At 38.8% G+C, this 14942-nt stretch overlaps 1 protein-coding gene across 2 annotated transcripts in view; it reads left to right on the top strand.

Moving 5' to 3' along the window:
* RFTN2 (raftlin family member 2) overlaps positions 1 to 14870 on the top strand; it is a 31225-nt gene extending 16355 nt beyond the window's left edge. For both annotated transcript variants that reach the window (XM_066189642.1, XM_066189643.1), the window contains 3 exons: positions 200 to 303; positions 5880 to 5958; positions 10238 to 14870. In XM_066189642.1, coding sequence (XP_066045739.1) covers positions 200 to 303; positions 5880 to 5958; positions 10238 to 10507 — 453 coding nt within the window. In that variant the 3' untranslated portion in view covers positions 10508 to 14870. The remainder of the gene's footprint in view (positions 1 to 199; positions 304 to 5879; positions 5959 to 10237) is intronic.
* Positions 14871 to 14942: the final 72 nt, after the last annotated feature.

Raw genomic sequence — 14942 nt, 5'->3', positions numbered from 1 at the left:
CCTAATGTTATTAAATTCTGTTTTCCCTGGATCTTGTAGTCTCGAATTTTTCAAGTTGTTTTCAGTTTGAAATAATTAGCTTGATGTCATCTCAAAAGATATCTCATTAAAAGTGAGAGGGGAGGTGTTCTAATTGTGTAGAACTGCAAATAAAACCTGTACAGAGTCTCTTTACTACTTTTTATAATTATTAATGTAGGGGTGTGAAATTAAAACAGATTATGGACCTCTACTGCACACCCTGGCTGAATTTGGATGGCTCCTGACCTGTGTCCTGCCTACACCAATTGTACGACATGACAGGTACCCAAACTATTGATTACAGCATTTCTGGTGTGTATGTCTGAGAATTGTCAAATAATCACTTGCATACTTAAATCGAAAAGGAAGAAAAATGCTGATGATGCTAAATGTAGGTAGAGCTGGAGTTGTAAGTAGCATTTTCCTGGAGTGCTTTGCCACATCTGCTTAGGACTACTGATTTCAGTGAGTCTAATTCTAAATATAAAATGCATCATGTAAATCTAAATGTGAAAGGTTTTATTTAGGAAACTTTTTATCACATACCCATTCCCCAGCAATGGGGTTACTCATGCTTCAACTGGAAAAAAGTGTTGAAATGTTTCACTAGTTTAGGACCTTGGTGAATGACTTATTTAGACAATGGGAAAACTCATGTTATCACAAAACAGTCATGGAGTATTTGTGGCAAATTAGGGCAGAGAATCTGCTAATCCAGCAAGTTATTGGACTCTTCTCTAATGTGGACATTATGGTTCACCTCAAATATAGTACCAGACTACTGGAGGATTTCAGGTCTGTAGGTGTAATGGTTATTTGGAGCATTGGTGGGACTCTTTTCTATGTAAGAAGAACTAAATTGCAGACCTGGTTTCTCCGTAAGGTTCCAGACTTTATAGTTTTTTCTTCAAGTAAGCTCCCCAAAAGGTACTCTGGCTTTCAAGCTAAAAAAATGGCAAATGAAACACTAAACCCAGCATTCTTAATGCCTCTCTTCTATAATTTTTTTTTTTTTTTAAGCTCTCCACCCATTAAATTAGGATTTCCCAACTTCAAAACAAACAAATGTACTGAGGCAGGGCTTAGAGCTCATTATCAGCTGTGGAAGGAGTGGATGACTTCAGTAATCTTTGGATCCCAGACCTCACTGTGTTAAATCAAGACAGCATGAAAAAGATGTGAATGAAAGATTCTCAGAAAGTTGCTGCAAGAAAGTGGAGTTCTGGTCAAGTGATTTGACATAGTTAAATCAACTCACCCCCTGTAAGAAGGAGGCTTTTGTGATCAGGAAATTGGTGTTGGGATTTTTTGGCAATGTTTTTTCTAATAGTCGATTTTAACTAACTGGTTAAATGCAAAGACAAAAGTAGTTGTGGTAAAATATGGCATGTTCTGTTGCCTTTTTTTTTAAGGGTCTTTGTTTTGTTTTCCTCTGGAAGAAGAAGCAGTTTCCAGTATGTGTAACAAATAGTTATCCTTTAATCTCTTTAATAATTTTTTAGTCTAAGTGTATTAGCTTTGAACATGGTGACTATATGAACTACTGGGCCTGGTTTTCATAACCAGCTGAAATTTTGGCCAAATCTTACAGCTTTGAGAGTAGGTCTTCAGAATCTGGGTATAATCTTTGAAGAATGGGAGGGAGATTTTAGTAGCCACGGTGTGTTCTGAGTCATAGGATGAGAGAATATTTAACTTCCAACCTTTTGTGTCCCACAGGCAATGTAACTGAACCCATCCCCACAGGGCCTGGACAGCAGGGTCAGGAATGTCCTGAGCAGCTGCTGGTGACACTCTGGGAGTGTCAGCCTGTGCTTGCAGCACATCAGATGGTGCTGGTTTGTACCTCAGAGGTCACGGGGCAACGGCTAGAGGCAAAGTGCTGTAAGAAAAAAAAAATAGGGTGCAGTGCTGTAGGAAGCATTAACAGATTGATTAGGCTGGAGCTGTTCTTTGAATTAATGAGAATGTACCAGGAAGATATTTAGGTCTCAAATATGCTGTATCCCAGATGTGAAACAAGCAGAGCATTAATAGCAGTGCTTATGCTAAAGGGGCTGTATCCTGGCCAAATCTGAAACTGGATTCATGTTGTATCCACACTAGAGTAACTCAGCCTAATAAAAACCATTTGTTTTCTGGTCTAAATGGCTGAGTAGGAGTCTGTATGAATTGTCTAATGCTTGTTATGCCACTGTAGCTTGTGAGTTGCTCTTGGTAGAAATAGGATGAATCATGTTTTGTGTGCCTGTTGTATATCTCATATACAGCAATTCAGTTTGCTTCAAAAAAAGGAAAAAAGCTTATGGACAAGAATTCCTAATTAGGGATTGAGAATTCATGAGAATGAGAAAATGAATGTCTTCCTGTTCTGATAGGCTGAGTAGTGATTGATAACTGCTATTTTTAGGCATTGATGTTGGTATTTAAAGAGGAGAAGAAATTCCTGGATGGTTACTGTGTGTCTGCTATGAAAGATGCCATTACTGTGGTGGTGGTGGATTATCCTAGGAATGCGAAAGTCTTAATAAAGAAGGACACTTTATGCTGCTCAACAGCTGGTTTTTTTCCCAGACTTGAAACTCTGACCTCAAAACCCAGCCTGAATATTAAGACGCTTCAGAAACACTGAAAAAACAAAATAAGCAACAATTTGGCGTGATCGGACAAAATTATGTTTTATTTTTTAAATAGATCTTTTGCATAGTGTTTAAAGAAAATTTTATCTATTGTCCCCATTTTTACTCGCTGTAGTACTTTCCTCTGTTCCTGTCTTTCTTTTCTCCTAATTTATTGCAAAACTTTCCCTCATCTCAGATCTTTTGTGAGTATCTAGAAAAACTTCACTTGTACATTAATGCTACTGCAGTTTTTAGTAGGGTATTACCATGAGTTTGTAGAGGTCCATACTTGTTTGTGGTTGAAAATTAGAATTATTTTTAAGGTTTTTTAAATTTTTCATTGAATAGATCCTTTGAGCCAGGACACTTAGTATCCCAGGCTGGTGTCTGTCTCAAAACTGAAAGTCTAGATGCTGTCTAGTTCCAAAGGAGTGCAAAGTTTTATTTTGAGAAATGAAGAGGAAAAAAAATCCAAAAACCTGAACACATGAAATTATGAAATAATTTCTTATTCTCTTTATATTTTCAGAAAATCTTGTCTAACATCTATTCTGAGTGCTTTGTATATTAAATATTCATGCATTTTAAAAAATGGATCTGTAAAAACCAGAGTCATTGGCAGTACTCCTGAGCTTGTAGCTTCATGGTTATTTTGGAGGACTTAAATATAGACGTGTAAGAGGACACAGTTTTTGCCCATACAGCATAAGCAGACAAACAAATTGCTGGTGTTTCAACAAAAGAGTCTCTGTTGCTCTTCATCACTCTTAAAAGAAGAGACAGGAAAAAGGCTTCAGCAGCCTTACTCTGCAGTGACCTTTATTTCCCTTCACTGGTTACTGTAGTCCCTGAGAATGGGCAGGGCAGACCTGGGCAATGGGCGATGCTATGCAAAAACAGTGACGTTATGGTTATTAATTTATCCTGGCTCACTGCTTGATCTGTGTTTGCAAAATGCCCTGACTTATGAGGCAAAGAGCGAGTGTAGAAATGAGAGGGAAACTCTGGAGCTTCCCTTGCTCTGAGCACTTTTTCTCATTTAAATTCTGTGGAAATCCCACTGTCATTGAGTTCTTTGTGAATTAAGCTCATAGCAGCTTTGTCGTGTGCGGCATTTTAATAAGGTCAGACTTAGAAATTTGTTAATTTACTTCTTGTCTACTCGCCATCATGTCCTTTTTCTGTTCTAGTAGAATTTGTACAAGCTGTAGCTTAATGTTTGGGTTTTTTTCTTTTCTCTGAAGGAATGCAGACACTGTTACAAAATAAGCCTTAGGCTCTTCCCCATGCCAGGGTCTGTGCTCAGCCTTGTTGCTTGGAAGAGACATTTTTGAATTGATCAAAAGAGACATAACTGAGGCACAGAGAAATACCTAGCCAAGTGGAATAAGGTTGCAGGATTTCAGATTTCCTTGTAATGACATAAAATCTAAACACTTTTTCTTTTAATGAATGCAAATAATGAGGTAGGGACTCTTTGAACAGGAAACCTCGTTAGGCTTAAGGAAATGAATGAATTTGTTCTCTTGCATTTTTGTTTTTCCCACAAGCTGAAGGTTTAGTTCTCTGTTCTCATCCAAGGAAGACATGCAAAGATATGCCATGACCTGAGTACAGCTGGACTGAAAGAAAGATTGCGAGGGGCCAAACAATCACAAATCCATCATTACTAACTATTGATCTGAGTGGCTGTCTCTGCAGAGAATAGTACTGATTTGTGTACTCTCTCAGAGCTCACTTCCGGAAGCTTTACTAGGGCAGGCTGTTAAAAAGCTCTTCTGAGCTCATAGGAACAGTTTTAATCCCTGACTGTTCTTGGAGCAGGTCCCTGAAGTAAAATACAAAATGGCTTTTGGTTGTGAAACATGCATCAGTTACCTTAACTTCACCTGTGTGATGGTGAACCTGGTGACATATCCAAAATGAAGTAAAAGCTTACACTGCTTTAGTAGTTCTTTCTGTAACGTTATGCACAATAACTGTGTTTTATGATGGATAGAATAGGTAGAATCATACATACTTCAAATGAACTCCCATCTCTTTGGTGTTTCTATTTTGCTACTTACATTTAGTGCGCTGTTAAATCTTTTGCCAAACAATTTCAGTGTTTTGCTTAAAGACCTTACTGAGTACTGCCCAGAGGCAGCTGGGGGGAGAAGAGCTTATAAAAATGAAAACAGGAATTTTAAAAACCTTCTTATTCTGGAGTTCTTGTCTTGAAATTGTTTCACTTTCAGTGAAACGTGGAGTAGGGGTTTGTATTACATATTCTGTCAATGTGGTGACCTGTATTTCTGGTGGGAAGGTGATGGAAATACATTAAAACTTAAAGAGGATGTATTTATCACCACTGCTCAGGGAGTGTAATGCTTATGAAACATCATATCAGTCATATCTGGTCTGGAGAGCAACTGCACTTGTCATAGGTATTTTTCTACAAGTATTCCCTTTTGGAAAAAAAAAAAAACAACACATTTGCTTTGTCTACCACGACAGTATTAGCATCTGTCAAAGTTCCAGGACTGAAGTTGCTCTTTTTTTTTCCCCCCTTCTTAATTTTTCTTACTAAAATATTCTCCTGTCCTGCCTGTGCCGATACCTCCCTCATACAAAACTCCTGGTGTCATTCTTCTCATTCTTCATGTAAAGCTTATTAAAACTGAGCTGAAGCCCTTTATCCATAGGTGGTGAGGCAGCAAGCTGATCCTTAGATGACATTTTACAACTTTTATTTAGCAGTAGAGAATGCTAATTCCCAACTTTCATACCACAAAGTATTGAGAGATTTTCTAAAGCTATGGATCTATAAAGATTTGGCCTGGTTGTTGTGATATTAATAGGTAGTAATATGTTGCTGTATATTTAACAGTGAAGATTAAGTTAAGAAAAAAGACTTGTGAAGGCTTGCTTCAGACATAAATATGCAGACTTGGATTAAAAGTAGGATCTCTGATATTTCAACTCTCAAGAGCACCCATATTAAATGACTGCAGTCATGGTAATACAAGTTACTGCTCTGTCCATATTTTCATGTGCATCACGTTAACCCAGGTCTGTGCTTCCGTTATTTTAAAAATATCATTATAGAACCATTGGGGAATTAATAAAGTAGATAATACTTTGTAGTCTGTCCTCTTCTCACTTATGGATTTACACCCCCCCTAAAAAATTGACTTTGAATATGTTAGTGACAATTATTGCCTTTAAAACATGGAAACTATTTTCTTTAAATTTTAGTGAAGGAAATCTGGCCACAAAGCAAGTAATTTTTCTTCAGAGACCTGTTATGTGGAGTTCTGCTGTCCAGACACCAGAGGTGAGTAACATATTTGTGGTATTAATATTAAAAAAATAGTACTTTACATAATGGTAAGATACAGAAACAAACTAGACTTCAGAATTGCCAAGGGGAAAAACGTGGCAGAACAGGGTTTCCCCTTGGACAAGTTGGAGCTTGTGGATGTTTTTTGCAGCTCAATCAGATGTTATTTTTTTTCTTCAGCTGTTATTTTTTAAACCATGGAGAAAAGCATAATGAAAGCTGGGTTTTTGCTGAGGAATTACCCTGTCTCAGGTGAATGAGGTTGGCTAGCCTGTATTTCCTTGGAAGTCTTTAGGGAGTCTTAAAAGTTCTGATCAAAATCCTGCATCTCTTGTTCATGAAACAGAAAACCATTTTCACCTTCAAAACATCTACTTTCATATTTTTAGAAGAAAGGAGTGTTAATCTGTGCTGTAAGGGATATTGTAATCTGCAGGTTATCAGGATGAAGGGCTGTTGTTGCATGAAAATGAGTGACAGAGATAGAGGCTTTAAAATTCCTGCAGCTGAACCTCAACAATTCCTTGTCCATTTTGAGTGGAGTTCCCATAACAGTGGTTGTATCAAGTGCTTTGAGGATTAAGTGACTGCCAGTCTCCACATTCTGCTCAAAGTCAGTGTCACAACAGTTGCTGCACCTGCACCGGATTGCAGGAGATCCTGTGTGCCCAGAGAAGGGTGAGCTCCTGGTGGGCTTTTCTTTGCCAGGTTTTTTGATGTACTGTGAGGGGTTTCCATTTTTGGTTCTTTCTGGTTTTCAGTGTCTGGTCAGCCTTTTTCTATTCAACTTGTCTTTCCTGTGATAATCTTAAGCAGCTAGGAAGGCTGTGAATGTTTTCACTCATGTCCAGCAGCAGAGTAGTAACTTTGCAAACTCACTCATGGCATATAATTACATGGCAGCGATATCTAGCTGCTTCTTTCTTTATTTGTATGAATACTTCCATAAATCTCTGAATTTCTTGCATTTCTATTTGATCTTTCTCTGCTTTTTTTTTACTGTGTGTTCAGTGTGTTGCCTTCATCTGTGTTTTCCTTTGTTTAGTGTTTCTAAAATACACTCTTCCTTTTTTTGTTCTTCTCCAGGCTTCTGCTTATCTCCAGCCTAACTTCCTTCTCACTGTGTCCCCTGATAATTAGTACTTCCATGCCTGGAAGAACTTGCCTTCAACATGCACAGTTCAAATGCTGTTTGATTGTTTTTGTCTCTGCCACCGTCTCAATTCCCAGCTAATTCTTGTACGCTATCATTTATTTCTTCATTTTCAGAATTGGAGCTTTTGCATTTTTTGCTCTTCGGTGTTCTGTGTAGTCTCCTTTGCCAGTGTCTTAATCGCTCTCCATTCATACTCTCTTCTAAATCCTGCCAGTGGAATTTTTTCCCTAACTACCCTCTGTGTCGAAAGCACCTTCAGCTTTTACCATTAAAACCTTCTGACTTCTCCCACGTCTGACTTTGTAGCCTTTGCTTTTTTCCTAATACATTTCATACAAAAAGTATGTTTTGGACCTCAGTTTTTGATAACTAGATTGTAAATATGTAACTCAATATCATGTCAGTCAAAAAATAATGTTTTTCCTGATGCTTTCCTACTTCTTTAATACTCTGTATATAATAAGGTCATGAACTCCTGATATTTTTTCCCTTATGGTAAGGCGTAATGTTACTTCTAACTATGTGTCCCTTAAAGGCAGCATAACTGTATGTCACAAGTTGGATTCTGCCAAGAGATGTAATACAAACCAGTTCTGTAAAAACATTCAGTCTGAAGGAACTGATGAATCTTTGAGGCATGGCTTAAATTAAAGATAGGAAACATTGTACTCACTGTTGAAATTCTTTCACCCCGTTGTGGGGTGATGAGCAGACTTGGGCTATACAAATAAAATGTGTTTTGTAGTTGTTTTTTTTTATTTTGTTGGAATGGGAAACATTTGACTTAAGCATTAAACACACTCAAAGTAAACAAGAAATAGCTGATTTGTAGCCATTTACATCAGGATTTCTGTGTTTGAAATCTGAACAAAATGTGCTTTTTCAGTACCAGTGAATGTTTTGCTTCTCTACCAGGAAATTTCACTGTGCTGAGGTCATTTATCTTGGGATAATCAGGTAACTCGGGCTGAAGCTGAAACATTTACCAGAGTTACATTTTCCTTCGGTTTTGCCAATTACTTTGTTTTTCCCCATAATTTTAATCTATTTACTTCATTGCTTTTTTACCAAAATGTTAGCTTTGCATTGAGTACCTAGATTTCAGGTATTAAACAAGCTACTGAAATTTGAAACATTCTCTTTTGCTCTAGAAACTTTAATGTGTAGAGGGGTTAGGGTCTTTTATTTCAGTTGTTTTGTTTTTGTGGAGGTTTTGTTTTGTTTTCTGTTTAAAATGTCCCATGGACACTGATGACACAGCTCTACAGCTTTACCAAAAATGCAAACATTTTTGTAAAAACATTTAATGCCTGTGATTGTATATTGTTGGTCATGACATCACCTTTGTACATGACATGACATTTTCATTTGTGCTGTGTATCTCTCTGTTCACTGATGTTCATAGTACATTAAAGCTGGTATTAAAAAAATTTCACATCCACAGCCTAGGATGTTTTTGAAACACAGAAATATTTCAGATACCTAAAGTTAAAAAAAGACTGCATCACAACTCATGATTATTTAAGCATATACTTAGCATGTTCACAGCTCAGATACCTTGAGAAGAATGCTGCCAATCAGGCTCTTTCATTACTAAAATAAGAAGCAGCCTCATCCAGGCCTTCTCATCACTTAACTACCAAGCCCTGGTCACATCACTTTCCAGTTCCTTACAGTGCAGCAGGGTCTGGCCATGGAAGGAGCTGAGCTCCTTAGGCATGTCCAGCTGTTGGACCTCTGTGACTTCCATTCTGGAAAATGGCACCACAGGGTATGGGGTGCTTTCTGTATTCAGAATAATTTTTTTTTGATTGTTGGATTGAATTTAGCATTTTGCCATTTCTAGAGGAAGTTTTGCTTCTGTAAGAATTGAGGGGAACCCCCCATTACTTGGGGGGTCTCAGAGGGTCTCTTTTCTGAGGATGGAATTATGTCCTCACAGCTCATCTCTCTGCCTTCTTGTATATTTGTGGGGTAGTGTGTTATGGCCTGGCTTATGATTTATGGGGTAGTACAAAAGCTGCTTGGGTTCAAGGGCTGTACTGTCTCAGTGGACTTTTTGTTTGTCACGTACCATTTGCTTTTCTAAGAAAGGGTTCAGAGGATGAGATGCAAGATTGAACCATGCAGTGCTTGAGGGGGTTGGTTTTTTCTTTTCCCTTTTTCTTTATTTAGCTTAAGCAGACTTTTCCAGCCTCTTACTGTGGCATCCAGGCAAAATTTATTTCCTTCTGTTTCTACTGAGGTAATGCTGTTTCCCCTTGTCTAATTTCCCAGTGTCCCCTGTAACAGCTTTCCTAAATATGTTTCCTTTTGCCATATGGGCCATTGTTTTTACTATTTCAAAAGGATTTGAGAAAAAGCTTGGAGGACACAAACTTGCCAAAGCATAGTAAAAGTCTGTGGTGTGTTTGTTTTTTTAAGTGTCTGCACTGTGTCCTTCATGCACTGAAATGCAGCTCTGTGCTGAGGCTGGATTCCCTCTTAGCTACACGTGCTCCTTCTGTGTGCAGAGCTGTGTCCCCTGGCAAACATCTCTTGGTGTAGTTGTGCCCGTGCTGAGCAGGGCTCCAGGCTCAGGGTACTCCTGCCTTGCTGACCCTGCTCCTCTGTGTGGCTCAAGGCACTGACATTGTCTCTGGAGGTGCTGCATCATCACAGATCTTGGTACCGCAGGTAGCTCCTGATGCTGAATTGAAGTAAACCTTTTATTTATTGTTATGCCTCAGAGAACCCTTAGCAGAGTCTGGTAGGTCTATTGTTTGCAGAACTCACAATCTGCTTTTCTTTTTGACACTGGCAACCATCACTTCAACGGGCAAGATGTCAGGCACTCGCAATACTAATGTCAGACTGTATTTATACTGAGTTCCTGCTGTGCAAGGACTCTGTAGATCCCATTTCAAATGGCTGTATAGATCAGCCCCTGACTTCTATTTGTATAGATTTATCACGGGAATTGTAATCGCCTCCTCAGATAATGGCACATTCCTTGAGAATTGCACTCGGTATTAAAATACAGCTACACTAAATCTATCCATGAATCATTGCAAAGCATTTGGCTGGGTTGGTTTTCCCCTAAATAAGCTAACATTTCAACATCCTCTTGTTTTTCAGAGGAAATCCTTAAGACAAGTGACCGGGGAAGAAAAAGGCCGAGTGTCCAGCAGAAGTGTTGGATCAGACACAGCTACATCTTTCCCTGTAGAAACTGGACAACCACCTGATGAGTTTCACCTATCTCCTTCTAAACAATGTTGGATCAAGGAGGGATCCTCCCATTATGGAGGCTTTCCAGGATTCAGTAGCAGTGATGGCGTATTAAGGGAACTGGACGATGGACAATTTGACCAGGAAGATGGAGTCACTCAGGTCACATGTATGTGATAAGTAAGTAACTGCATCAAATGGACATGTACATAAATCACACAAATGGATTTTTAAAAAAAATTACACTACTTTAAATGCATTGGTATAACCCTATGACTCTTCCCAAACTCCTTTTGTATTTTTGTCATTTTCCATGTTGTGTTAATCCTACTGTAGTAATAATACTACTGCAAAATAATTGTTTTTTTCTGTCTTTAATAGTATAACTACATGACTTGGGTGCTCTGCGAACTTGTTAATGTTTCTGATAAGCAAGGAAGCAAAAGCTGCAAAACAGTGACAGTTTGAATTGTGTGAGAGAGAAAGGAATGAGGATGTTTAGAATTTTCCACAAGCTGGAAGAATGTTTTTGGGTTTGATTGTTTTGTTGTTTGGGGCTTTTTTGAGGATGTTGTAAATATTGGTGGGAAAAAATGAACCGTTTGGCTGTTGTTAAGTTTTAATATAATTTTCATTTTATTTGCCTTGCATAAGTTTAGAAGCCTAGAGAAATGTCAAGTCTTACACTAGAGTGTTAATAATTTAAGCTACATTCAGACCTGGTATGGACAGAAAAACTCAGGAGGCTGTAGGTAGGTAACTTGCTCCTGGAATACAACTTCACCTATGCAGTTTTCACAGGGTTCCTTGTACATATAAGCCAGGAGCTTATAGCTTGTATTATAACGATGTGTTCATAATACACTTGTGAGTGGAAATTAAGCACTGCTCATCCCCTGAAAGATAACTTGCAGTCTTTAAACAAGTAGTTTGAGAAGCTCCCTAGGAAGCATTGAGAGGAGCAGTATGCACAGTGATGCTGCTAATGCGTAGGAGGATGATGTAGGCTAAACTTCATAGGCAGTATTAGATGGATGTATATATAAAATGTCTCAGCTAAATGTATCTCACACTGGATGAAGTGTATTGAGCTGCGCCAAATACCAGATCTGATGTTCAGAGGAAAGGATCAAGTTGCTGTGCTTCCATCCTTATGGGGAGGAGCTGCTTGTATTAAGGGAGGTTAATACTGGCAGGGTTCTGTGGGGAGAGGAACAAACAGCAATTGCTTTTATGCTGCTGTCTGGAAACTGTTTTACAGAGGAGCTGAATAAAAATGCATCTCCAGAAGGTAAATGTGATTATAACTACAATGTGCATTTTTAATTTAGTTCTAGAAGCAAAAGAATAAAGTTAAAAATGCTCATCATCTTTAAGCTAGTGCAAAATAATTGGGTCAAAGTAAGTCAGAACAGAACTGAGCAAGTGCATTCATAACTCCACTCTCAGTGTTTGCAGTACAGCACACACATCACCCAGGGATTTTGGTACCTGTCTTTGTGTGTTGTGCTGCAAACACAGATGCCATGAATCATTTACCTACAGCACCCTGTTCCCCATGGATGGCATCCCACCAGCTGCTGTTGACTCTGCCTAATCCACTGTGGTAGATGGTGGCACTAAATGCAGTGGGGCAGATTAATGCAGTGATGGGAACACCAACCATTAGCTCCAAATAAGCACCCCAGGAGATGGCCAGGATAGTTCACCTGCAGTCTCAGAGCTGTGCAGACAGAACGTGGGCAGTAGCTGCTTTTTCAGTCAGCAAAACTAACTCATGCAGGAAAAAAGGTTGATTTTATACAGCACGGGGTAGGGGGAAAACCCATTCTACTGGCATAATTAGCATAGGGGGAGCTTGACATAGTATTGCTTTGGAGCCGCTTCCTGATTTACTTACGAAATTCTTACTGGCAGGCTTGTTATTTTTTCTTTGAAATAGCAACTTTTAACTATTTGTAGCAGCTTGGGGGGGTTTTCTTCCAAGAAAATCTACAGCTCTGGAGATTTAGCTTCAACTTCATTTTCCTACTGGACACTGTGGGGAGTGATGGGAGCACCTCGAATAAGAGGTACAGTAAGAAACCCCTTCTGGCAAAGGCTCTTCTCCCAGCTTTCCCACCATTATCTTGAGGTCAGGGATGTGGAGCATGAGCCTTGTGTTCATTCCCAGTCTGGGGACACTGTGGGGAGGACAATCCCCCTGCTGACAGGGAGAGTGCTGAGCTGGGTGTCCCTGCAGAGCCTCCCCAAGTGCTGCTTTCTCTTGTGGCACTTCTCAGGGAGCATTGGTCATAGTCATAGGAAGCAGGGATCTCCTCCATGGGACTCAGATGGGGAAGAAATATGAAAATACAAGTTACAGCCATCTCTGGCAGAAAGCCAGGTAACTCTAGCATATTCAAAATGGCATAACAGTTGGTCTCACGCATGTTCACACATGGAACATGTTGCTCTATTCTAGTATTTTTAATGAGTTATCCAAAACTTGGGTGTGTGTAATTTTAACCATTGGACATTCTCCATACAAGTCAAATCTGTAAAATGGGCAAAAGTTGGTCCAAAACTCCAGTTCTGAATATTTCAAGTTAGAGCTTTTAAAGTAAATAAATTGCTTAAGGTAGTTAACATTAGTGAACCCTTAACCAAAACTGAGCTATAAGTGTTTAAGTAAGTTACAAAGTATAAAATAGTAAATTTAATGCAGTTATTCTTTCTAGAATGCATTCACTGGATAAAAATTATTTAACTAAGATCTTTCCATATCACCTGTTGAAAGCACTGAAAATCCAAATAAAATAGTATCTTTCTAAGAGAAATATTCTTTCTTGTACACAAGAGAGACTGTGTTCTGGAACTAGGGTGGAAATTGAGGATGCCTTGGATGTCCACAGGTACACTAGAATATCATCGCTTTTAGCACGAAAGGCTTTTTAAAAAATGAAATAAAGCCATATTCTTTTCAGTAGCCCTCAGTTTTAACCGTGCTTTAATCCTTTCTCATTAATCTCACAAGTGTTGACAATGCTGCAAACCTCTGAATTTGTCTTTTTAAAGCAGTATAACAATGCTAAATTGTTTCCTCTGAGCCCACTCAACAATTCCTGGGTTGTTAAGGACAGCTGGTGTTTTTAATGTCATTTGTCTCATGGTATCAAAGTTGCCTGTGCTGAAGAAATACTCATCTGAACTTTGTGCTTTTGCAAGTCAGGGCAAGTTGCTTCCTCAGCCTGTGTGAAGACAGTGCAATGATTACCTGACTTCATGCACTTGACCACTCATCTTCCTAAGGCTTGGATGCTGAAACTGAAAAAATGGAAAATGCCTCTAAAACAAATTATGGAAAATCTTCTGGTTTTCCATAAGATTTGTAGTAAAAAATTCTGAAAGACAACTCTGTCTTACTTGGATGAGTGAAAAAGGGAGGGTGCATTTTGGGCATAGATTTGATTTCAGATCCTCATCACCTGTCTAGCACAAACCAGAGCATTAAGGTTTGCCTTTAGTGGTGTGGTGATCAGCACTGTCCATGAAGTAAAGCAGCTTTGTAAATCAGAAGAATTCTCTGAAAAAAACAGTAAGTACACTTTTTATAGTCAATAACAAGACTTCAGCCAGGAGCCTCTGTGTCTGAAATGTAGTAGGGAAACCCCTTTCCTGATTGTGACAACAGAAATGCTCTGCAACTATTAGAAAGAACAGAAGGCAGCCATTAGTTTTCATGAACCTCTGCAAAAGACTGTTTATACTTTCTGATGTTTAATTTGTTTGGAGAGGAAATAGTTTTCTAGTGTTTACAAACAGGAAGAAACTGTCCACAGTTAAATATTTTGTACTTTGCTTATAACTGTAAGAACAGTTTATTTACATACCTGGTCAACTGTAATAAATGGCTGCTTCACTTGTTTCTGGTCTGTAAAATACTGTCTTTCTGTATAGGTTCAGGTCTTTTCTATAGTTCACGTAGGAAGGTTCTCACCATTTGAAGTTCTTATCAAATCAGTTACATGTTTATCATGTTTGTCTCGCACAGGCTGAATTAACTGGGTCAGATCAATGTATACCTTGCCTCAAGCTAAAATTACCTTTTTGCAGTCTTGTCTGAACAGCAAAGCCTGACAGAATTAATGCCATCTAGAAAAAGCTCATTAGGTTTTCCCTGTTCTTAGTATAGTCATCTTTTGAAGCCAAAAAATGGAGATTGCTGTCTTGCCAGTTCCCTGTGGCTTAATACCATGGCTGATGTGCTGGAAGATGCGTAAGCCAAAGGTGAGGAAAAACCCCAGTGATGAAGGAAGAAGTAATTTGACAGTGAGTCTTTGCTTACAGCCTTTGTGTCTGTGACATGCAGTCATAAATGTGCTTATTCTGTATCCAGAAGACCTCTTCTAGACCTCCCATATTTTAACTGTGGAACCAGCATGTTCTGATCTGAGGGGCGTATAAATTTGAGGTCTGACTAGCAAGTTCCTAATGAGCATTTTATTTCTCTACTTTGGAAAGAAGAAAGACAACTGGACTTGAGCACATCTTGTAGCAGAGATGAGGGAGCACCCAAAGGTCTGTTGGAAACAGCTGTTATGTTCTCAGACAACATGAAAAAAGAGAATAA

Source organism: Chamaea fasciata, unplaced genomic scaffold (genome assembly GCF_029207755.1).
Source record: "Chamaea fasciata isolate MVZ Bird 193981 ecotype frontalis unplaced genomic scaffold, bChaFas1.0.hap1 SCAF_8, whole genome shotgun sequence".
Taxonomy (NCBI): Eukaryota; Metazoa; Chordata; class Aves; order Passeriformes; family Sylviidae; genus Chamaea; species Chamaea fasciata.
This window is presented reverse-complemented; position numbering and strand designations above follow the sequence as displayed.